Source organism: Ammospiza caudacuta, chromosome 4 (assembly GCF_027887145.1).
Source record: "Ammospiza caudacuta isolate bAmmCau1 chromosome 4, bAmmCau1.pri, whole genome shotgun sequence".
NCBI lineage: Eukaryota > Metazoa > Chordata > Aves > Passeriformes > Passerellidae > Ammospiza > Ammospiza caudacuta.
The window spans coordinates 58,232,569-58,257,726 of NC_080596.1; the positions used below are offsets into that span (position 1 = coordinate 58,232,569).

The window sequence follows — 25,158 nt, forward strand, 5'->3', positions numbered from 1 at the left end:
TCTTTTTTTCCAATGGGGTGAAGGAGAGGCAAGGTGAAGGTTGCAGGGTAAGGTGTGTTCTTTCAAGTACTTATGTCAGTGTCAGGGATTTCCTGCTCCAGCTGACATATGTCCAGAATTGTGCATTTTTACAGAAAAATCTTCTAAGTGGCCTTTTTCTAATGAAGAGCACTGAAAATAAGTGCTATCTAATTTATCTCTTCAGTATCTGATACCTGAAACAGCAACATGCCAGTAAATATCTTCATAAAGATAATGGATCACTTCAGTCCCAAATTAATCTCTCAGCAAGTCATTACTGATGATAGCTATAATTTATGATATAACCTTGTTGCAATTGCTTTATCTGGTTCCCTGCTACTTTAAAATGTAACAACAGAAGACTTCTGACCCTCATGGCAAACTGCAAAGTCATGTCTTTATCTTCTTTAAAATACATGAAAGTTAGATACCATGCTCTTTAAAAGGAGGCTGAGAACTAATGAAATAAATCTTCATGCAGTGGATTATAGAGGCTACTCACACAAAATAAATTATTTTATTATTAGGTACTGGAAGAAGTTTTAAAATGCTAAAGTGCTTCTGGATTCTTGCAAAACTGTTTTATTTGGGTTATAAAGATTTTCCTGTGCTAAATACATATAAAAGAAATTAAACCACAGTTTTGTAGGGTGGCATACCCAAAGGGAAAAGAGACAAAATTACAAAAATGTTTTAGAGTTGGCTGTAGTCTGGGAAGGATGACATCAAGATGACAGCTGTAGTCTTTATTTCAAAGAAGCTGAACACAAATAAAAACTTAAAAAAACCCTTCTTATCTAAGTAAAACACAATGTTTAACTCCTGAATAGTGTGTTGTGACTCTCTCCCCTCTGAGCCATGGCTACATGACCCAGTACTTACATGGAAGATCCATGCCAGAGGTCCTCCATCATGTGCAGTGGTTACTGCAAGACAGCTCCGCCTCTGCTGATGCCAGGGTGAGGATAAATACACATGGATATAAATGTAATACTATGTAATACTATTGCCTTCAGGTAAGGAGGAAGAGATGTGAGGGATCTGCTGTCCTATGCTGTGAGGAGTTTCTTGATGTTATTCTGTGACCTTTTAGCTCACTTATGCAAACCAGGTAATGATAAAATTGCAAATCCAGGCATTTGACATAACCTTTGAATCAGACATGAGAAGTGTTTTGAAGTGACATAGATAAAAAAATACAACAAAAACTAATATATTTAGGTTGCAGCAGAAAGGTTTATCTTTCTGTTACTCTTGACCTGCTGTTTCCCTTCTGGCAAGATATTAGTCTGCATTTTAGTCTTTGTAGATGCTTTTTTTCATAGAATCCTAGAATCCTACAAAGTTTGTGTTGGGAGGGACCTGGAAGACTATATAGTTCCAGCCCCCTACCATGGACAGGGGACACCTTCACTACGCCAGGATGCTCAGAGCCCATCCAGCCTGGCTGTGAACACCTGCAGAAATAGGGAGTCCACAGCTTCTCTGTGGAGAGGTTTCTTTCCTATTTCTAGAAAAGTATTTTAGCTGTATTTCCACTCTTCTGGGCTTTCTAGAAAAATTTCATTTTTCATCCTGCTGTCTCCATGCTCTTGTGTGAAAGATAATCTCATTACTTTTTTTTGAACGTAGTTGTGTAAATGCCTCATAGTTATAGAAAGCATAGAAACCATATATTTTACATTTCTGTATGAAAAAAAAGATGGGCTAATTTTACATATCTTATGTCTAGCTCTTGATTGATACAACACAAAAGTAGTGATACATTTTGATACGACAATGTCTTCAGGGAAACTGTTTCCCAGCCTCTTCCTTTTCTGTATTTTGTAGCAGAGATTAGCCAGGCAAAAGTAATTCCAAGTTAGCTTCTGCATATTGCCTTGCAAATATCTGAGAAAAAGTATGCCTGAGCCTTGTCAGCATTTTCCATGAGTCATGGAATAGCAGCTTTCAAAAAAATTGTTTATTCTTGCTCATTGCATTAGCAGCAGGTGAACTGGATTACAGGTAGTCCTTTTTTTTCCTGTATGTCTTGAATACTCATATACTTTGTTATATATATATATGTTATATATACATATAAATATATATATATATGAAACAGTATATATATTCTGACTGCCTCAGATATAAGGTCTGCTAAACTGAAAAAGTGAACTTTCAGAATTTACATGATCCACCCAATGGTGATGCTGCTGTAAAACTGGGCTTTTCTAATTTTACTGATTACATAAAATGTCCATACCTGTTTCATATCCCAACACAAAGTTCCAGGCAAACTTACTGAATATAACACAATCATCTGCTATTAAACAGCGACAGGTGGTGGAAAATGAGATTTATATAGTTCACTGATGAAAACATAAAAAGCTGTAAGAGCCATCAGATGAACAAAAGTGTACTCACTCATACATTGACTCATTCATTGGACATTAATGACCACATATAAAATGAATTTAATGCCACTCCATCTCATTTCCCACACCAACAATTCACAGCTTTGACTTGGATGAATTGGCAGATGCAAGAGAGCAGCCAAGGGTTTGTGGCTATTATGAGTGAGCATAGCTTGGCTGGAGTGTAATGCAGATCAAGGCAGCACATGCCTGCCAGATATTGTGTCTGAGGAGTTTGTTCTGCCATTTCCTGTGCATAAACAGTTGCCTTCCGTCCCCACACAGCGTTTCCCAGAAATTCTGGAATGTCTTATCGCATTCTTTTAAGAGTGATTTCCTCCCATTTCTACCTGTTCTCAAGGTTTTATTTTGCCATTGCTCATATGTTATGCCCTGTGGCCTCTTTAATCTTAATGGGTTTTTATGTGTTTATGTTGTGTGAGCACATTTCTGTATACTAAAATTCATGTTAGTTTTTTAATATTCTGTACAGGTAAAAAATTAATCCATTGAGATGTTTACTCTGTATTAAATGTGCTATTCCAGTTTACAGTTAAACTTTGTTAAAATTACAGATATGATTGCTGTATATTTTTGGGGTATAAAGAAACTTGGTGTTCATATGTATTAGTGACTTAAGACTGAATTCAGTAGAAACTCTTTGAGATGTCCATTAGATCCCATTAATAAATGAAAATGTATAGTGCATTTTGGAGAAATTATGTTAATATTCAAAGTATTTTCTCTGAAAAAGTAATAAATGGTATATACCTCCTTTTGTTTTGTATCTTCACTTTATTTCTTAATCATAATTTCATGTTATCCTTCTTCATTGTTTGCTAGAAATTTTTTTCTCCATGTTTTTTACTCTCAGAATTAGGCAGCTATTCCCTTTTAGACAAACAGTACAATTCTTACTAGAGCCACCTTTTTAAAGACTCTGTATCTCTACTCTCACCGTGTTTGTTAGATATACTACAATTTTTGTCTGCAAGTTGTTTGCTGCTCTTACAAACCTTCCCAGATTGTTTAGCTCTGCTAACTCTTTCCTAGGATACTGAGATTTGCCAACCTGAATATGTCTTCCAGCACTGAGAACTGTTCTTTTTTCTGCCTAAGAGATGTCTATAAAATAAAGTACTGTAAGGCAAAGTACTTAGAAATCAGTGCTAAACAAAGTAAAGGACAAGCAAATCAGAGATATGGAAATAGCCTGAGGCAAGTATGCAGGCAAGGACAGGAATGCAGAAGGTGAAATACTGCACATTTGGAGATTTGAAGATGGTGAAAATACTGATTATGAACTTGAACATTTCCCAGCATACTTGAGAGAAGGATGTGGAAAAATGGAAAAATGTTTCATACTAGAACTAGTAACTGCATATTTATTTCCTGCAGGCCTTCAGGAATTTTGCTGTTTCCACAACAAAATCTGCAGCAAATTCTTTTTCCTCCTAAGCTTTTTCTGTACCAATTTCTATAACATTGCATTAACAGTCTTCTTATTACTCCAGCTGTACAGACAGTGCTGGCTGGGCTGGAGTCACAGCCTCAGTGTCACTGCCCAGCAGCTAAGACTACTTTATGCCTATTAACCTTCCTTTTTCAGATTCAAATCTATTTAAAAAAATGCATTTCCACTAAAGATCTATGTTACATATACTACACTTCAGCACTGAATATTTTCATGCCCTGGATGGCTTACTAAAAACTTCTTATGCAAGTATGCAGATCACAATGTCTTTTTATCAATATTTTGGGTGTTCCATGATGAGTCCAAAGGCAAAATAAAGATTTTATCATTAAATAGGTTCTCACAGTACCCATTACGACAAATCAATTATCACAAACCTAAATTAGTTTGTAAAGGAAACAGGATAAAGCAGAAAGCCCACTGGGGATTTCTAACATGGCTGCTGCAGTTCTGAGAAACTGCACACCTCCCCTTTAATTTTATTGTTCAAAGGAATAAACAGCCTTCACCTCAAACTGCAGGAATGCCTCTCTGAATTACAGAAGGAATCAAACACTCTAGGAGAAGCCAATAATTGTCAATACAAAGAGAAAAAAAGCATTTATTAGGAAAAAAAAGAAGAATAGTTATGATTAATGACTTCTGTTTGCTCAAGCAGTTTTGATTTATATGGCAATTTCATACCTTATAATTATGTATTCTTTCATGTGGTACATAAATTTGCAAATACTCAGAGTGGTACATGTAATGCCTCTCTGTCCAATGCTCACATTTCCCACTGGCATGCTTGGAGGTGTTGACTGACCATTTTGGTTGTAACATTATATTGAAGGAAATATTTAAGATAAGGCTCTGAAATTTTTATTTTTTCCATGTGTTTCATGACTAATCACAGACCAGGAATTGCTAAATGACTGTTGGATTGCCATGATTACATGATGCATGTACATCTGCACCAATAACTGTGTTAGGCAAGGTTTTACTGTGATTGCTGACACTGCCAATCATCATCACAGCAATGAGACTATTTCTGGTTTTTCCAGTCAGCCTTCCAAGCTGAAGCTTGGATAATGCAAAATCATAATCAAAGTTCTAGCAGCAGTTCTAATTGTGCACAAATCCAGTTCTGGTGTCTTTCACTGCTAAAACTTCTCTAGAGCCACCAGTCCCTCCCAGCAAGTCTCACCTTGTGTCTCCCTCAGCATCATGGTCTGATGAATATCTTTATTCCCCTACAAGTGTCCACAGTTCTTACCCACTGTGTCCTTTCTGTTGTAGCCCTTCTTTTCCAGAGAAGTGAGCAGCTGATGTACCCACTGCCTCTCAGTTTTCTCTAGCCTCTGACTTCAGTAAATCTCCAAGTAAATTCTGCTCCTGTTCTCCCATTTCTTGCCTGGTCCAATCCAACCTAGTTCAAATTATGCAGTATTAGGAAAGCAGTATTACATTTTTAGGCTTTCCCCAGTTTCAGCATTCCCCAGTCTTAGTGTTGCATATCAGGTGATATTTGCTCTTACCAGATTCTATTTTCCCTTGGGATCAATGCTTTCTCAAGTGTCTGTGTAGTTCTCTGCCAGGTTCTTCAGGAAATTCCTGGAGTCTTTCTGCTGGAGATTGTTTCAGGAAATCCTTAATGATGTCTAGTTTCCTAATTCTGCACTTATTAGCTCTTATTGCCACTTTGTCCTTGTATTCAGGTACAACTGAGAATCTCAACCTATTGTATTCAACAAGATCCATGAACTTTTGACCTGCCACAGCTAAGAAAGTAAAGTGTAAGAGTCTCAAACTAGCAGAATGATTAAGTGGGAACAGTCTTCATTACAGGTGGAAACACTATTAAATTACTCTTGTTTCTCAGCTAAACTGAGCAGTGAAAAATTTTGTTTCATCTTTAAGCAATTAGTAGTAGTCAACAGAACAATGTGGGCTTCTGCAAAACCAAAGACTTTTTGTCCAATGAAGGCTGGAAATTGTATTCAGTTTTATTTTTTCTCTTCAAAAATCTGTACTGCTGTAAAGACTTGCTTAAATCTGATTTCATCCAGTGTCTGCCTGTTTGTCATTCAGAATGCCTCATTATACCAGCGCTGAGCATAGGCTTGGCTAAAATCAGTGTATGAGGTATGCAAGCAAAAATTTGTGGCTCTGCTGATTTTCTAGAAATTTGAATATCTTAATAGTGGCGAAAGACTTTCCTTGAAGAAGATTCAGAGAAATACACCATTTTCTCAAAGTTCCTCTGCTAAAACCTTCACAGCAAAGCATCTTTCATGACAAAAAAGCTTTCATAGCAAACCATAGAAAACTTTTAAAAGTTTTAAAAATGTGACCAGACTCATGAAAAAAATGGACAGTCTCCTGAGGAGACTTTTTCTCAAATGGTGCAGATGTCATCAAGTATCTCTGATAGCAATTAATCTCCATGTTTCAAATACAATTTTTGTAAGTATTTGTTTTCAGAGAGTGAGTGTATGATTTCCCCCAACACCATTCCATTTAAACCAAATGGTCAATATTCTTCAGTGCTTTCAGTTGTTAATAATTTCAGTATTCTTTCTGAAGCATTTTGATAAGGAAAACTATAGATGGCACATACTTGATGATTGCAGAGTCATAGCTTTTCATTTTTCACATTGCTAAATCCATTAGCATTTTTGTAGGACTGTTTTATATCAGTTGGGAGAGAATGGGAGCTGGGAAGGAGGACACTTGGCTGGGAGTAATCTGGATGCACTCTTGAGTTCAGAATCAGCCACTGCTGCTGTTTTATGGAGCCTTGCTATTGTGGAGCTCTGTAAAGCATATGGAGCAAGCAGTGCCAGTTCAATCAGTTATTTCTTGAGAAAAGGTTTGATATTTCTGTTAGTGAAGCCTTGAATATAGCCTTATTTAAACAAGCTTTAGGTCAGACTTCTGCTTTGAGTCTCTAGACCCTCACATCTTGAAGAAATGCTGCTGCTGGAAATTAATTTTTCTCATGAGCCACTATTAAATCCTCCTCAACCTGAAAAGCTAGTAATATAGTAGTAGGATTTTTCCTAACCAAGAATTTAATTGAAATGGAAAGAAGAAAATTAAAATTAAAATAAATGGTTTAATTTACTATGGACTATCAGCATGAAAATTTGTAAAGAAGTTGTGCATTCCTGGCTGACAACAAAAGCCCTCAAGTACATCTACTCATATCTCACAATTTTGTAGTTATTGAATGATTATTGACTTTAAATAAGTTTTCTGTGGGGATAACAACTTAGTTTTAACTGAAAATGTGTGATTTTTGTTTGTTTGTTTAGGAAAGGGATTCCAATTGAACAAGTGAAACATGCTGATAGAGAGCAGGCAAAGCGAATCGTTTACTCTGTAGTTTATGGAGCAGGTAGGCATTTTTAGAAAAAACCCAGCCACTGTAAATTTATACTTTATTCATAATTTATATAAGTAGACTGAATTTATAAAGGTGAGTAAAAGTTTATCAGAGTATTGCATTTATATTTTTATCCAGTATTATCAAATTATCTACTCAGTATAAAAATTAAGAATTTAATGTAGTTACATTGCCATATACAAAGATTGTCTGATTTTGTATTTATTTACTGCTGATATAACTAAAGCATATATCTAATTTTGAGTGGACTTTTTAATTAACTAATTAGCTATAATTTTCTTAGCATATAGATAGAGATGAGAATAACTGCAATGAAATTTTAAAAACTCCATTATTGTTTGAAATCACATTTATAGAATCAGAGAATGGCAGAGATTGGAAGGGACCTCTGGAGGGCATCAGATCCAGCCCCCTATTCAAGCAGGGCTGGTTGCCCAGGCCTGTATCCAGTGTCTTCAGGGCTGGAGAAAGGGCTCTTCAAGGCTCCACAGCCTCCCTGGGCAACCTGTGCCAGTGCTTGCTCACCCTCACAGTGTAAAAGTGTCCCTTTACTTTGAGTCTTAATGTTTGCTACCATTTCTTTACAACTGCAGAAATCATGCAAAAATCCACTGTTACCCATTCTGCCTAAGTCTTGACCAGGTCCTAGATAAGTCAAGATGTTCTTCACACTTTCCAAAACTACCTGCTATTTCTAAATGATGCCCCACACTCCTTATCCTTTGTACATGCCTAGAGTTACCTTTTCTAGGGAGATAAATGCAGGTATGTCATCAGCCTAGAAGCTCTTGTGAATTGGCTTCAGTGAGCACCTGACTAACTTTCTTTACAGAGGGTAAGTTCTTGAAAAAGTAATTTAGGAAATCAGAGCCTTGGGCTGCAAACTTTGTGTAACTTGGAAACACTTAATGTTACATCTTGAGTTCCTGGTTGTGAATGCTTTCTAAGCCATCTTTTGCACTGAGTCCTTGAACCAAAAGCAGAATCAGTCAGGGTATTCCATTTATCATTTATAGCATTCAGTTGGGAATAAATGCATCAAATTCAGCTCTCCTGAATATCTTTTTTATGTTTAGGGGTGTGTGTGTGTATGTGTGTGTGTGTATGCATACACACCTGCATTTTTCCATTAAGCTGTATTGCATTTGAAACCTCTGTGTTTAAAATCTATATTAAAGAAGCCCAGCACTCGTACCCTACACTGTAAATTTAGACCTCTCTGTGCTGAGACTGGAATCAAATCTTCCATTTCCCACCTGAATGGTTTCATCACTGGATTACTTTACAAAATGCCAGCATTATGACCCCTGCCCCTTGGTCCATGCAAATGGTACACATTTCCTATCTCTTCCCTTCACTGTGGGTGGAACAGACAGATACCAGATGTAATCAGAAGAATCACCACCAGCTGAATGCCCTGTAGTTCTGTATATATAGTCAGAAATGCCTCAATTCCTAGGGCTCAGTAGAGCCTGTGTCTGTCTACTAATCTATAGAGAACTTTAATGTTTACATTTAAGCACAGTATTGGCACTCCCTCACTTGCTTTGAACCAGGCACTAAAGATTTCAGTGCAGCAGTGCTTGATATGTGTCTCCATTTAATTGTTTGCCTTGTGTCCCTCTCTCTCAAACAAGGGCAGTTGAAGCACCTCAAAGATAATAAGAAGTTTCCAGTTCATTAGAAGTGTGATCAGATCCTAATTAAGACATGAAATGATATCATTAAACCACTTAGATGGAAACTGGGCTGACAAAAAGTAATTGTTAGATACCTGAAATTGATGGTCTGAATTCCACCCACAGTTTGTCTCCCTTCAAAAGACAGCTCACTTTTCATAAATGAGACATTTTTAATACAACTGAAGAGTGTGAATAATATTTCTTTTAGGATTGAAAACTACAAAAACACTCCCTGAGGAGCTTGCCTGTATTATGCTTACAGGAGCTAATAAAAACCTTTCATGTAGTAAATAGTAAGCTTTTAATTTTCTTTTTTTTTTCTTAGGTTGCATGTTCTGTTTTCTTAGGTTGCACTTGGCTCATGCCTTCAAGGTCTTTTCTTTAACTCTGAAGGATAATAAAGGAAAAAGAAGATTGATAATTAGGAAAAAGCTTTCACCTAGAGGGGTGGTTGGGCCCTGGGACAGGCTCCCCAGGGCAGTGGTCACAGCCCTAAGTCTGAACTAGAGTTTGAGAAGCATTTGGACAACACTCTCAGGCACATGGTGTGACTCTTGGGGTGTCCTGTGCAGGCCCAGGAATTGATCCTTGTGGGTCCCTTCCACCTCAGGACATTCTTTAAGTATTTTTGGTTGGTTTGGAGCTGTTCAATTCACCTGCTTCTGCCTTAGTCATCTCGTAGAACTAAAATGCAAGCAACTTAAACATCTGTAAAATAAGGAATTCCTTCTATTCAATGGCAGGATGTTCAAGCCCTGGACTAACACTGAGGGCTACCACAGTGTATAAATGAAAACTAATGCTATTTTAAATTTTGAAAGATTATATTGCAGAATGGAGAACATTGAAACTCACAGGCTGCTGCTGCTAATTACCCTGGCACAGATAACTCCAGAAGAGTGCTCAGAGAAGGTTTAGTCCATCCTGGGCTTTGCCTTGCATGGCCTGTGCTCCTGCACTGTGGAGCATGATCTGACACAATTACGTGGCTGTTCATTCCCCTCTTTTTGCTTCCTGGGAGCTGCATTTCCCTGGGACCTTCCAGATATCCTTGCTAATATTGTGCTTTAATTTTCCTAGTATTTTATGCAATTGTTCTGTATATTAATAGTTCTTTAAATGGAGAACATGGACAAACTTAGATGTTACAGTTCTCCAAGGAAGGTACAGTAGTCTTCTAGCTGCTAGCAATGTGTGCTTTATCAAATAGATTTGTCATTTGCTGACCCAGGAAGAAAACCCAAATTAATTAGATGTTAAAAAAAAGAGAGTACAGATCTATAATAGCTCAGCAAATGTCATCCTGGATGTCTGTGTGAATTTCTTCCTCTAGCACCTTGTCCAGACTGGTGTTCTTGCAGCTCAGTGCAGATCCTGGCGTGACTGAGAACAAAATGCTACAAGAATTGTTCTGAAGTGCACATCAGCCTGACAGTGATGGCATGTAGATGGCTGCAATCCTCCCTCTTTTTAAAGTGCCAGACAATTTTTCTTGACAGTCTTACTGTGACAATGACTATTCCATGCCTTTGGTGCTTTGAGATGTCTCCTCTCAGCTTCAGACAGTGCTGGTTCTGTGTTCCTGTGCAGCTGACACAAATATATCTGTCTTTCAAACTTCATATGACTAATGTTGATGTATGTTTTATTTTTACTGGAACTGTTTGATTTATAAGTGGGTTTAAACAGTAGCTCTTAGTTTATATTTTAACACTCTGGAATATCTTCAGGTTTTTTCCACATCTTATTTTAAATGCTCTTAGATCCAGCATAACAGATATTGTACGCCTATATCCTGTCCAAAAGCTATTATTCCTTTCTCCCTCTGTTGGAACACTTTTTCTGTTTTTTCTTTTCCCATTTTTTTCTTTTTCCAACCCTTTTATCTCAAAATTTGGACCCCAATTTCTACTGACATTGAGGTCCCTAGGACTCTTTGCAATCTGTGGGACCCAGCCTCCAAACATCTTTTCTAAATTCAGACTGAATTCTAAAGCTTCTAGCTAAATTTAAACATCTCCAACCATTTTAGATCTTCATTATATTTGTGTTTGTTAAAAGTTAGTTTCAAATCTTTATCTGCTCTTCTAAGTTTGGAGATTGCAACAGTGATCTAGTAAAATGATACTTAAAGCTACAGCATTGCTCTGTGAACAAAAGTGATTTTACCCACTTTATAGGTATAAATTTTAACGAGTAATTTCTTAATTACATACTTCCTGTATATTTCTTACTAATTATATGCTTAATCCAGTAACTTCAGTAAAACATTCAAGCTCAGGGTTAAACATTTATTTTGCTGCAATATGATTTTAGTGTATCAGATCCATCCTCTTTCATAGAGGTAAGTAAAGTTAATTAATTCCACTAATTGTGCATGAAACCAGTGCTATTGTATGTAGTGGTTTTCTGTTCTGCTTTTTTGCATACAGAAATAATTTCTGTACCACCAGGTAAAGAACGTCTCGCTGACTGCCTGGGAATTACTCCTGTTCAAGCCAGTCAATTTATAGAGAGTTTTATGCAAAAATACAAGAAAGTGCATGAATTTACAAAGAAAACCATTGAGCAGTGCCGGAATAAAGGTAATCCAAAGTCTGTGACCATATTTTGTTTATTGATCTGCACTGTGTGACAGTGGTGAGGACAAAGATTCAACTTGACTCAAATTCAGATAGTTACAGGACAACAGAAAAAGATGGAATATCCTTTCTTGGTGAATCAGGGTTGGGGTTTTTTTTTTTCTTTTTTAGCCCTAAAAGGAGCTGGGTAAGTCTGCCTTTTCTCAGAAAGACACTAACAGAATAAGACATCTGTTCTCAGAATGAACCCCACTTAATGTCAAGTTACACTGCATCATTTTGACATATAATGTACTCCAACAGAAAAAAAGCCCAAGGAATCTTCTGCCTAATAAATTTGGTACATGGCTGCTGGACCATGGAAGTTCAGTCAATTTACACAGCCAATTTTTTTTAACTTATTTTTTCTTTGCAGCAATCAGAATTTATGTTCTTGAAGTTCAGGTGGTAGCTGTAGTGACAGATGTGCACAGAGTGCTTCTGGAGCCAGCAGCTGCAAACTCTTCTTGCACCAAATTTGTTTTTAGTCTAAATATTCATTTATATTTAGTGAATCCAAGGAGTGCAGTAATTTGAGAAGAGAAAACATAGCTGCTTGAAATATTGTCTTTTAAAAGCTAATTAGCAGAACTGTCAAAATTGAGTTCTTTTGTTTCTTAAAAGGACAGGCAGTACTAAGACATTTTTTAGAAATAAACAGTAAATTTGCAATACAATATTACCCATTACTGTATGGGTGAGTGTCATGACAGAAACATATAATTCACTTCTAATCATGAAAATTGGTAGTATTAATTTTTTGTACTTTGTAGGCTCTCAAAATCTACTGGAAGTATGAACTGTCATTGTGTTACACATTTGCATTCCTTTGTTTATTAATGTTGCTCAAGAAAAGTGAAGTTACTGAACATCTATTTTTAGCTGTAATTAAGCCAAACATAACATACCTAGTAAAATATTACACATTTATGATATATTTTTGGTATATTTAAAATAACTCAGCATTCTTTTCTTTAAAGTGAATGAATTTCAATGAACAGACTTCTGTGCAAGAGAATCTGCTTTATGAGTTCAGTAGACAGGAATATCATGATTAATACTCTAAAATCATCACAGCACCCTTGTCTAATTACTTCTTACTCCTTCTTACACTCCTGCCTATCAACCATTTTAACCATTAATGGTAGAAGACCAATCTGTTTAGGTTGTACAAGCTTTAGAAATCTGCAGCAGATCAATATTATTTAATATTTTTATTGTTAATCCACCTTGGATTCTAACTTTTCACCAAAACCTTCCAACTTATTGAGCTCATTAGTAGGTATTTTTTTTAAACTTATCTGCAGTTCAAAGGTGAGCAGCACCCCCCTGACTAATATATTTTAAGTGTTATGAATGTCTGATACTCCATGTAGACATGAAAAACATATAAATAATTCTATTATGAGGAAGAGATTTGTTAGTGCATATATTAATATCCTGCTGCTGTTTTTATGAAATTATTGACATATTGAAAAGACCATATTAAGGCCTCATTCAGGCATGCATTTGCAGATTAATCATTGACACCAGGCACCTTCTGTGCCACTGTTACACAGATGATGGTGTTTGTCTGGGGATGCTGCTCAGTTATGAGGAGTCACACCTCACAGGAATCAGGATATTGCAGCAAATCTGATTTTACTTAAGAATACAATCTAATTTTACCTAAGAATACAATGTTCAAGAATTCCATCTTTAAATACTATTCATCATGGAAAATGATGAAAATGTTAGTTAAATTGGGAAGACTGATTTGCCAAAGAATACCCTAACTTCCAGATAATTCAGTTTGTTGTTTCAAAACTGGTACTTTTGGTATCAGCCCTCCTGGAAATGCAATAATTCACAGAAAACTAAATTAATTCATCCTCTGCACACAAGCCTGGGTATGTGTTGTCCATAATAAGGTGACAACTTTTTGTTTGAAGAGGTCTCCTTACCACTTGTGCTTGCACAGAGGAGGAGATGAAACTATGTCAGTCTGAATTTACATGGTATCTAATGACAATTCATGGGTAGTCAAGGTGATCAGAAATAGAAAGAAAATTTTTTTCAAGATGTATTTTTAACATGGATGATTTTTCATTTTTCTTAAAATAAGAATAGAAGTTTATTTTTGAAGATAAGGTAAGTTTGTGTGTGTTATTTTGACAAGAGGAACCTCACATCTCTTTTCCTATCTCAACTCCTCTCACTTGCCCTCCAAATAGGGTTTTTTTAGGAAAATACATCATAGGGCCTAACATAAAGCTTTAACTGTGTTTTAATGTTTATTTTAAACTAAAAATTCCCACCACACTAGAGTTAAGGAAGTTTGGCTGTGAAAGGAACACAGAAATACTACATAAAGAAAATGGGAAAAAAATAACTTTTTTCCCCCCCAAAGAACCTATTTTATATTTTTGGGAAATATTCATTACTGATTTAATGACTCTACAAATTGATTTTTCTTTACTATTCCCAAGTAAACTATTCATTGTGTGGAAAGCTCTAATTATGGCTGCTAATAGATAGCTAATTCTGCTAGGTATTTATAGTTTCATCCCCCACAGAGAGAGTTTGCTGCTTTATCAGTAGACATTCCTAATAAAAATTGAACAGCCTTAAAGCACTAAAGTTTTCCTTGTATAACATGTACCAATTCTCTGAATTAAATAATTCTTAATACAGAAATACAATAAGCGTTGAAGGTTTAAATAAACTCTGACTGTTTTCAGTGGACAAAATATTAAATTGACTCAAGCAGCACATAATTACAAATATCTGTATTATTTTCAAAAATTATTTTTGAAATTTAATTTTAATCACTCTGTAACACATAAAAGTAATTTTTGTTTAAATCCTGCAAGGTTATGTGGTTTCCATAATGGGACGCAAGAGGCCCCTGGCCAACATCAATGCACAGGATTACAAGCTACGCACTCAAGCAGAGAGGCAGGCTGTAAATTTTGTTGTTCAAGGTAAAGATCTGCCTTCCTACCTTCCTCTCTACCCAGCTGTCTTTATCCCTGCTTAGCTTTAGTGGGCAACAACTCTGATAATCTCAGAAGAATGGATATTACAGTAGTCTACTAGACTAGGCGTGAGTTTTCCTGTGAAAAAGAAGTTAAAATTATATATTCTATCTACCTTGGAAATTGCCAGTAAACAGAATAATATAATAATAATGATAATATTAATAATAGCAACAGTATAAATATTCTAATACACTAAAGTGCTCTGTGATAGTTAAATGTGGGTATTGATGAACACTATGTATAGAGAGAATATCTAGAATTCAATTCTTCAGATACATTGTTTCTTTAAACACTTTCCTTTCTGGTTTTTATAGTCTGTTACTCCAGAAAGGTTTCTGTGATTCTTCCTGTGATTCTTTCTGTGATTTCTTACAAATTCCAGCTTTTATTTTGCCAGGTAGCTTTAGTTTCAGAAATACAGAATGTTACAATAACTGTGCATTGTTATTATTTGTTTTGAAATCCAGCCCATTCTTTGCAGAAACTTCAAACATCATTCTGTAGAGGGCAAGAAAAAAAGTATTTTTTTTCCACAGAAAAGCATTTTGCATATAGATTGGAAATGTAAAAGTCAGCATTCTGTGCTCACATGTTGGTTAATTTGATACAATAACATACTCTGGTTAGGTCACTTGCAGCTCAGGTGTGTACAGAATTTAGCTACCCAAAGAAAAAAATTCCTGAGCTGTCAGCCCAAGACTGAGATCCTTCCTACCTTGATGTCCCTTAGAAGAATTATTTTTTTAATTGGATGATGCTGACAGGGTTTTCTTTAAGTTACCCTGGAAGTGTACAATTTACAGGCAAGGAAAAAGTGCTTTCTAGACATGGTGATGGCATGTTCCTTCCAAAGCTATTTGAATTTTCCTTTTGAAAGTATCACTTTCTCTCCAAATATTATTCATTTTAATGTTTAATTTTTAAAATGACTTAAGTATTTATGTCATGTTTGACAGTCTTTGAGTACTGTCTCTGCAAAGATACCTACAGGTCTAGAATTCTTATTCTAATTCCCATTCTGTGAGTCCTGCAATGCACACAGTGTAGCACTGATAAAGAGACACAGCCCTCTGAGCAGCATTTGCTGTGTCCATCTGTCCCAAGAGCTGAAGCAAGGCTGTCTATGGAACACTCACTTCTATGAAGCTACAATAATGAGATTGTCAGATTTTGTTGTCAGTACTGCAGGACAAATCTGATGAAAAATAATGTAATTGTTAGTCAAAATGGAATGTTAGAAGGTGTAGTGAAGCAAGGATTAAAAACTATAAAATATTCGGTATTCCCAAATTTTATTAAAAAAATCATTTTAGACTACCATGATGTTTCAATTTTAAGATTTCACCTATAAGGTAATATTTGAAGTCTATAAAAACTTTCAAAATTATAAAACTTTTTATCACATTTAGTGTAATAAATTGCATTTAATATGTTTTATAGTTTTTCCTAATAGTCTAATTAATTTAAGTAGTTTACATTTTGATTATGGTAGCAGTAAATGATAGTACAATGCATTTCAGATGCATTACAATATTGAGAGGAATGCAGAATTGCAGCTTTAAATTATTACAATTCAGTTTCTCACATTTATTTCATAGTGTTTTTCTCTTTTTAAATATTTTCCAGTTCAATAGTTTTCACCAATGTACAGCATAATATTCTTCAGTTATTATTCAGTTGTACCTATTCCCATAGAGCAAATAGTTTATCTTTAATTATTTATTTGTAATTATTTTCTTTTTTAAAAGGAAAATTATTTACTTTTTAAAATAGGATACCTCGAAAAAATCATATTTCAGTAAAAAGATATTTTGAGAAGCCTTTCAAATTTTATTACTCTACAATGTTTCATAAGGAATGTATCTAGAGCATATCTTTTGTGATGGACTAAATGCTAAGTATAGTTTTATTCTCACAATCACTTAGAAGATATTTACCTTACCTTTGCTGAAACAGCCTTTCTTACTTTTTATATCAGTTGTCCCTTTTTGTAATGTAATTTGAGTAATTTGCCACATCATTTAAACAGGAAAACAGGACAGGTATTTGAGGCTAAATCTGCAGTCAGACATTGCCATCTCAATCATCAGCTGAGGGTCAGCATGAGTGCAGTTAATGAGCAAAACAGAGTCTGCATGTGATCCAGAGGAGACAGCTTGTCATAGATGACTGTGGAGAAGGAAGAGATGTTAAGCCTTTGTCCTTGTTCTTTTGGATATTCTTCCCTAGCCAAAAAGGTCCCACTGTATCCTGGGGGACATCAGGCCCAGCCTCCCTGGCCAGTCACTGTCCCACTAAGCTCTGCCCTGGTGTGGCCCCACCTCACGTCCTGTGTGCACTTTGGGTGCCTCCACAGGAGAAGGACATCAAACTGTCAGACTGTGTCCAGAGGAGAGTCACCAAGACAGTGAAAGGGGTTGAGGACAAGACTTAGAAGGAGCAGCTGAGGTCCCTTGTGTTGCTCAGCCTGGAGAAGAGAAGGCTGTGGGGTGACCTCATCCCAGTCTGCAGGTTCCTCAAGAGAGGGAGTGGAGGGGGAGGTGCTGAGCTCCTTTTTCCAGTGACAGCTGTAGGACTTGTCACTACAGGGAATGGCATGAGGCTGTGTCAGGGAGGTTTAGATTGGATATTGGGAAAAGGTTCTTCACCCAGAGGGTGGCTGGGCACTGAACAGGCTCCCCAGGGCAGCAGTCACAGCCCCAGGCCTGACAGAGTTCAAAGAGTGTTTGGACAATGCTCTCAGTCATAGGGTTCAGATTTAGAGCCCTGCAAGGAGCAGGAGTTGGGGAGTTGGACTTGCTGATTGTCACTCTTGCGCCGGGCTCGGCGCAGGAACAGGCGAGAGGCAGGGTTGTAGCAAAGGCAGAGAAAGCTTTATTCAAAAGAACTGTGTGGTTTTTATAGAGTGGTACCATGGATTCTTTTCTATTGGCCAACTAACAGAAACATCTTTCTCACGCACTGTCCTTGAGAGGAACAGAAAAACAAAGTAGAAAGACACCTGCAAATTGTTTATAGTCAACAAGTTATCACATCTTTCCAGCTCCCTAAAACTTCTCACAAGCCGCTGTGAGAAACACTTGCCATTTCTCTCTCTCTGTCCCATGGCATCCACAGATGATCTCTATGTGTCCCTTCAGATTGGAGATTTCTGTGATTCTCTGATTACCTCCAGCAGACTACCCTTGTCACTTGGCTACCTGGCTGTTCTCTGCCCCTATTCTGAAAGTTGAATCATTTGAAAGAAAAAAATTCAGAATTCATTGAGTTACAGGGTGGTAAAAATGACCATGACATTTAGGATGTTTAATGTTTAAGGACGATTATGGCTTCCACTCTTTACTCAAAGGATTGTTTTTATATTTTATCAGATAAATCTTTTGTGTAAAATGTTTGGAACAAAGCCCTTCACCAGACTACAGGCCTGGAGAATCATTCTGCTTCTTGATGACCAGAAATGTGTCATTTATTCCGTGCCATGACACTGTTTTATGCACCACTGCTCTTAACACTGTAATGTAATGAATATACTTTGCATATACATGGAAATATGAAAAAGTGTAAAATTAAGGCTCCAAATTGAAATGCAGCACTGAAACAATGTTCTGACCTTTTGTGACATTAAACTTTAATTGATTATTAGATAAATTTTAATTAAAGCTTAGAGATAGATAATTTCATACCTTTTTTATAGAAAGCAATTTTTCAACATATAGTCGGGAATGACAAATTCACCTTTAATTAACACATGATATCATATTGTTATTTTCTAGTTTTAATTAACATATAATTACTTCCTCTGTTATTTATGAATCTTAAAATGTTTCACATATTACATTAATTGGATCTGCTAGTTTACAAAATTCTTATAATTCAGAATCTTCTGATATTTTTTGTTCCTATGCCATAGTTCCAAGAAGAACATTTTCTTTTTGCATGCTTTAAATTAAAACCAGATCCCTTTCTTTCGTAGGCTCTGCAGCTGATCTTTGTAAAATGGCTATGGTGAAGATTTTTGCCTCTGTTGTCATTTCTCCAACTTTAACAGCCAGGTTAGTAATGAATAACTGCAAAATTTCTTGGTTTCAAAACAAAATGAGTTGAAATGAATGTTACTGGCATTTTAAGCAGCTCTAGAACTACCATGTGTACCTCTGAGTCTTTTAACAAGCAAGGACATGCAGAATGCTTTTATACATTTAAAGTTATATCTTTGTGCTTAAATGGTTGGATCTGTAAATGCATCCCAAGGCATTCAAGTGCCCCAGGGTCATTTGAGCTCAGTCAGATCTAATTCAGTGGTAGTTCTGCACCTTTGAAATCAAGCCCACTGATCATATCCTTCCTGTATTTGAGCGTACTGTACAGTGGGAATTGAACATTCAATGGACTGGGAAAAAAAACAGGAATCAGGAAACCAGTGCTCAAGCAAAATAAATGAACATTTTTCATTCTTGTATAGATGGCTTTTCTTTAAAGAAAAGCTTGGTCATCATGATTCTCTTCTGTTGTGATTGCTCAGAGTTGGGTGTGAGATCACAGAATGTCCTCAAAGAGTTTTATGCCAGTAGCAGAAATAATGAAGTCTACTTTTCCTGTGGAGAAGTTGGTCCAGACAGCCACTGAACATTATTATTTGCTGCAATAAAAAGAGACTTTGAAGTCAAATATGTAGAAAAAACTCCAAATAAGTGGTTTCTCATCTTTGGTAATGCAAAGATTCTGTAGCAAACAATCCAGTAGAACATGAATTGGTGCAGTAGAAGTTCAGACAAAAGCAGGCTAGTGCAAGTAGGGCAGAACATCAATGTTTCTGTTGGCATCTAGAAAGGATGATAATTTATCTGTAGCAATCATGCATTGAGGACTACTGTGGGTGTGTAGCTCAGTACAAAGAAATAGGGTTTGTCCTTCTGAATGTACTTTTATGGATATTATCTAATCCTATAAGTAATTTGTGTGTGTTAGTGTGTGTATCATTTACACAGAGCAGTGTTGTCTTATCTGATCAGTGTTTGAAAATCCAATTTCTAATTACAAATAAAAGTTCAGTTTGTTGAATTCAAAGTAGTTGGACTCATTCCTATGCTAAAAATAAAACAACTTCTGAATAACTCTTAAATGTTCTTGCAACTTTTAAAGCAAAATACCATCGAACTATTTAAAAAAAAAATAATGTAGTACAAATCTGAAAAGGGAAATTGTTCTTTGGTGGAGATCCTGCCTGCACTCAGTCAATTATACATTTATGTATTAAATGTTGGATGATGCACTATCACATATTGCACTGTACACTGCCAGGCAGATTGTCTGCACTGATTATAATTCATTTTGCTACCTGAGTTGAATGAAGAGCCCAGAATCTGTCAGCTGTGGCATGGATGAAAATTTCTGTAGCAGTAGCAGGCGTAACTGAGTTAGATGAGTGATAGAGGAGCAGCCAACAGCTTTTAGTGGAGCAGGCAAGTGGAGGTGGTGCAAGGGCAAAGAACATACTACATTCTGTGGTTCCTGCCTGGCACACAGATCTTTAGGTTCAGCAGCTGCCTGTTTGTTGTAATTCTGAGAAAGCCAAAGTGTTTTTGCTACTAATGTCATGTCTGATTAAGCTTGTGAATGTTTTTTTCTCTCAACAAAAAATTTTACTTGAGGTTTTCTTTCTTAAAATCATTTATTTCAAAGAAGTAATGTCACCAAATGGCTAAGGAGGTAACAGCCATGGGGAAGTATTGGAGCTGTACGTGTTGAAATTCCCGGTGTTGTGAAAGCATAGAGGAATGGCTACACCAGATAACAGAAAAACATCACTGTCTATCCTGCTTGTTCCTATCATAAATGTCACAGCTGGGAAAGACCAACACTGCAAGGGCATTTAAAAAGGATAGACGGTATTAAACAGGGGGTTTGAACTGCTGCCAGCCATTAACAACTGGATGCCTTTGCTAGAGGAGAGTATTTTAGTAGTCAATAATGGCTCCTTGCTGTAATATTTAGTAGGTACTTACAGACCAGGCTTGTCAGAAAAGCACAATCAATGCCTTTGTAAATTCTGTAAGCACTTCCCTGCTTGGACAGTGGCATTTGAAAACATCAAAAGGATCTTGCCAAAAGAATATGGGACTGAAACTTGAAATATTTTGTTTCTGCTTGTCCGCCAGGTGACATTCAGTTGGTTATTTTTCAGTAGTCTGTTTCTTGATTTTCTTATCAGTCAGGTTAGGATAATGATTCTAACATCCTTTGTAAAGCCTTTTGAAAAATATTGTTGAAAGGAAGTGTGGACATAATTGGTGCTATTGTAACAGTGGGAATGTACAGTAGCTCTTCCAAAATAAGAAATATAATCAATCTCCTATTATCACTCCATCAGATCATATTCATTCCAAAGACAGCATACAACTATCTTTCCTTCTGTTATAATTTCTAATTTAGAAACAGGGTTTTCACTTTGAACAGCATATCAAAGGGAAATATCATTTTTACATGCTTTAGAAGTGATTATGAACATTTACCCTGGGAGACAGTATTCTATTAAGCATAGCTAAGTTTTGGCTAACATTCAACATTTTTTCTTCCTTACCTTAGAAATAGAGAAAAAAAAAAATTCTAAATAAGGTCTTACAGTTTTTAGTGTTAGTTTGCAGGTATGTTTGCAGTCTTCACTCTCAACACTGCATTTATTGTTCCTGTGCTGGAGGCTGTTCAGCAGCAAGAAAACTCTGACCCAACAGTGTGAAGCTTCATTTTTGTGTGTCTAGCAGTCAGTAGATTTTTAGTTCTTGTTTGCACATATGATACTGTATTTGGAAGGCAGGAAAGGTGATTTAATTACATTTTCATGATGCTTCATCAGAGAGGTGTTCTTGATGAAACAGTACTTTCCACTGTGACTGATAAATTCTGTCAACAATCTCAATTTTTTCTTTATGTTTATTTATCTTCTAACTCAAATACTAGCCTAGCAGCTTATGCAATTGACAATAACAAGTCAATCAATTACTTGGAAGCAATTTTACAGAAATCAGGAAAAGTAGTATTAAATTTAATATATATGATACAGATCTAATAATAGTATGGGTTGACTACTGGCATCAGTGTTAATATCTCTGCATTTTGTGTGGTGCTGACAAGTTTTCAGACTTCTCCTGTATTACCTAGATCTTTCTTAAGATGTTCTGCTGCTGCTGACCAAGTTGCTCACTGAAAATGTGCTGCTAGCATAAATTATTGAAGTGCCAGCTTTCACCCATCTGATGCAATCCACAGAATCTCCTCACAATGTTTCCTGCAGGCAGATGATAGCAGAGAAACTTCTGAAACGAAATCAAGGCATACAGTAGCAGCTGAAAGAAAGACTCATGGAATTGATGAGAGTGCAAAGGTGAACTTGGTGAACTCAGATGGACAGTTGTAGTTCTTTTCTGTGTTTAAAACATCACTGCAGTGAGAACCACATGGAAACTTGGTGAGAAAGAAGGGTGCTGACAAATTGTGGAAGAATTGCTGCCTATAGCATTGCTTGTACATATTATCATTTTGTAAGCTGAAGAAGCACTGATGTTACCCAAAGTCTATTAGGTATTACATGGACTTCTCAGTATCTCAACAACATGCACATGAATTTTAACAAGTCTGCAGAACTATTGAGAAATTTGGTGTGAATCCACCAAATCTGCTTTTGCATGAAGTTATTGTTCCTCCAGCACTGGACCTGTGCCACAAACACACAGCTTTACATCTCAGCATGTCTGGAGTCCAGTTAAAGAGACAGGTTCAACCACAGGCCAAGTATAAATGAGTAATCTGAAAGGGAGAAACCACCAGCAAATTAAAGGAAAAGGTTTATTTTCTTGGTTGATCCCAACTGCTTTTCAACAGCAGTGAGTGGATGTTGGAGTTTTGTATGTCTTCCTTAAGGAACGCCTTAATCAACCTAATGATTTTCTGTGCTGGTGAGCTGTAAATACAACTGGCTTCTACAGATATCTAAATTGGTTAGAAACAGCTCTTACTGTCCCAGCAACAAGTATCGTTTTATGTGACCTGGATTTTTTTCAGATAGAAGTCATGCGATCAGTCAAAAATGATGAATTTCTTGAAAGTAGCTTTCAGTTTTAGTACAACACAAGAATCTAGCAGCATTTTTATAAGGTGTGTAGGGATTCAATAATTATTACTTCATAAACTGCTTATAATCTCTCAGATTCATACAAAAGGGCATATTAATAAACCAAACTCCCTGATTGCATCATAGTTTCAAACAAATAAATTAAGTAAAATTTATAGTACTGCTGCTATGTGTGTTGATTTTCTTTAATTTGGGGTATAAAACTTACATCCATCTATGTGTTTCTTCAGAAGTTAAAGAACTGTTTTTACATGTTTCTTCTCTAGCAGTTAACTAGGATTTTCAAATAAATGCTTTTTGCTCTGGTGTTCTGCCCACAATTCCCACTCAGTATGCACCCAAACATACTTAATGTATTAACTCTAGCAAGATGATTAACTTTTATCCTTAGCCTGATACTGGAGAAATTGAACCACAAGGAAAAGATAAATTTTGGATTCTGCTTGAGAGGAGAGTAAGATTGTTGTTTCACAGACAAATGCTTTTGTTTCTGTAGCACAAGGAAATTTCTAAGGTCATATTGCACTCTCAATAGCTGTTCTCTAATATGTAGCTCTTTGCCTCCCAAAGTAGCCAAATAACATTGAATTTCTATGCAAGCTGTAACTTAGAAAAATCATCACTTTCCTCAAGCAACTAAAGCAGTATTGTTTTTGCATGTATCCACAAGATGGTGAGCTGTTACCTGAACACTTCATGCTCAGTGAGCCAGAGCAAATCAGACTAATTTGTTCTTTATAGAAAGAGCCAAGTACATTTAAAATGCTGAAATATCACAGCCAAAAGAGACATGCATGATTTAGCAGGTTTTTCACTATTCCTTTATGTAAGACATTCAATACAAATAAATATATTTCTTTTATAAAACCTTTTTGTAGGTTACCTTTTAGATTTGTATGTTTTCAAACATTTTGGATACATGCAGAAATTCTATTATCTTTAATTAGCCATCTGTTCAGTTTCCTACTCTTCATGATGTAGCTGCTGAGAAAACCTATTTCACAGGCTAGCTGAATTTTTATGGCAAAAATGTTAAAATAATTTGGTCTTTATCATGAAAACACTGGAACAGGTAGCTTGAAGTTAATGCAAGTAACATCTATTCATGCATGATGTATCCTGAGCTATAACTTTTATATTACAACATTAGGAATCCACATAGGTGCAGCCTCAAAAAAATTTTTAGAAAGGGAAAATTCTACAAAATATTGCAATATGCTAATGATCTTGTTCCTTTCTTACATGACAATAGGCCTTCTGTCCACTGGGTTCTGTGGGGAAACCATGGCACAATTACCCAACAGGTAGTGTTAGTAGTATCAGAAAACAAATGAATAGTGTTTCAGTACAGGGAACATGGATATTTCTGAGAGGAATTGGATCCAGCTTCCATCTGGTCCATTATCACTGAGTGTGGCCAGTAGCAGATGCTCCAGGAGGGAGGTGTAAGATCTGTAGAGAGTACAAATGTCTGTCTGTCTGCCTGCAGATTTTCATCTTGCTCTGCTTGTGGGGATGAGTCTGAGTTCTGAAAAGTAAGATTTAAAAGTCTTCCCACAAAATCATTGTATGTCATCAGTTCTAAATGTTCTTGACATCCATGCAAGTGTTTGTTAAATGAGCAGCCATTCTGGCTTTTTCTGGCAAAGTATTTCATTACGTGCCTTTTCAGTCAATATTTTATTTTATTAAATATTTTATTTTATTAAATATTGATTTATTAAGTGTGAATGTGTCCATTTTTCAAATGATTAATTTTTTTTTTAATTTAAAAAACATGAAATATATTTCCTTTTTTTTTTTTGTTTTGATGGACTGGGTTTTCTTTTTTTTTCCATATTCCCCCATTTGTCTGATTTTAAAATACCTTATTGTTTTAATATTTTTTTTCCTAACCACTTAACAGTTTTTATGCTTTTTGGGTTTATTTTTAAACTTTTTACACATAGCTTTTAACTGTGTACTCCCATATCTGCAATTTTGAAGTCTCCCATTAGGCATTTATAGGTTTCAAATTCAAAACAAAAAATGTGATGTTACTAGTTGGATTATTATTTTATTGATTGATATGCTTATATCAAAAAAGGGGAAGAACATAGGATGAGAAACCAGGATATTATTATTTGGGACATAAAATCTGATACTGTTGTATGGCCTTCATTTCACTGGTCAGAGACATAGTACTTTTTTAAATAAGATGAAAACCTTGTGAGAATAGAAAACAAGAAATATTTTTTAAATATTTTATAAAATATTTTAAAGAATATTTTAAACAAGTATTTCAAAGTTTATTCTACCAAGTGGTCATTAATGCCTTATTTAAAGTGGTGTACTTTTCGTAACTCTTCAATGTTTATATTTTTATTGTTCTTACATAAATACTTAACTGCTAACATTGTTTTAAATTCTCAAGATTTATTATAGGTTT

General features: G+C 35.9%; 1 protein-coding gene across 1 annotated transcript in view; it reads left to right on the forward strand.

Annotated features, from left to right (window-relative positions):
* POLN (DNA polymerase nu) overlaps nucleotides 1-25,158 on the forward strand; it is a 90,377-nt gene that overhangs the window by 49,382 nt on the left and 15,837 nt on the right. The window contains exons 19-22 of the mRNA XM_058804335.1: nucleotides 7,188-7,270; nucleotides 11,415-11,546; nucleotides 14,435-14,545; nucleotides 18,576-18,654. Coding sequence (XP_058660318.1) covers nucleotides 7,188-7,270; nucleotides 11,415-11,546; nucleotides 14,435-14,545; nucleotides 18,576-18,654 — 405 coding nt within the window. The remainder of the gene's footprint in view (nucleotides 1-7,187; nucleotides 7,271-11,414; nucleotides 11,547-14,434; nucleotides 14,546-18,575; nucleotides 18,655-25,158) is intronic.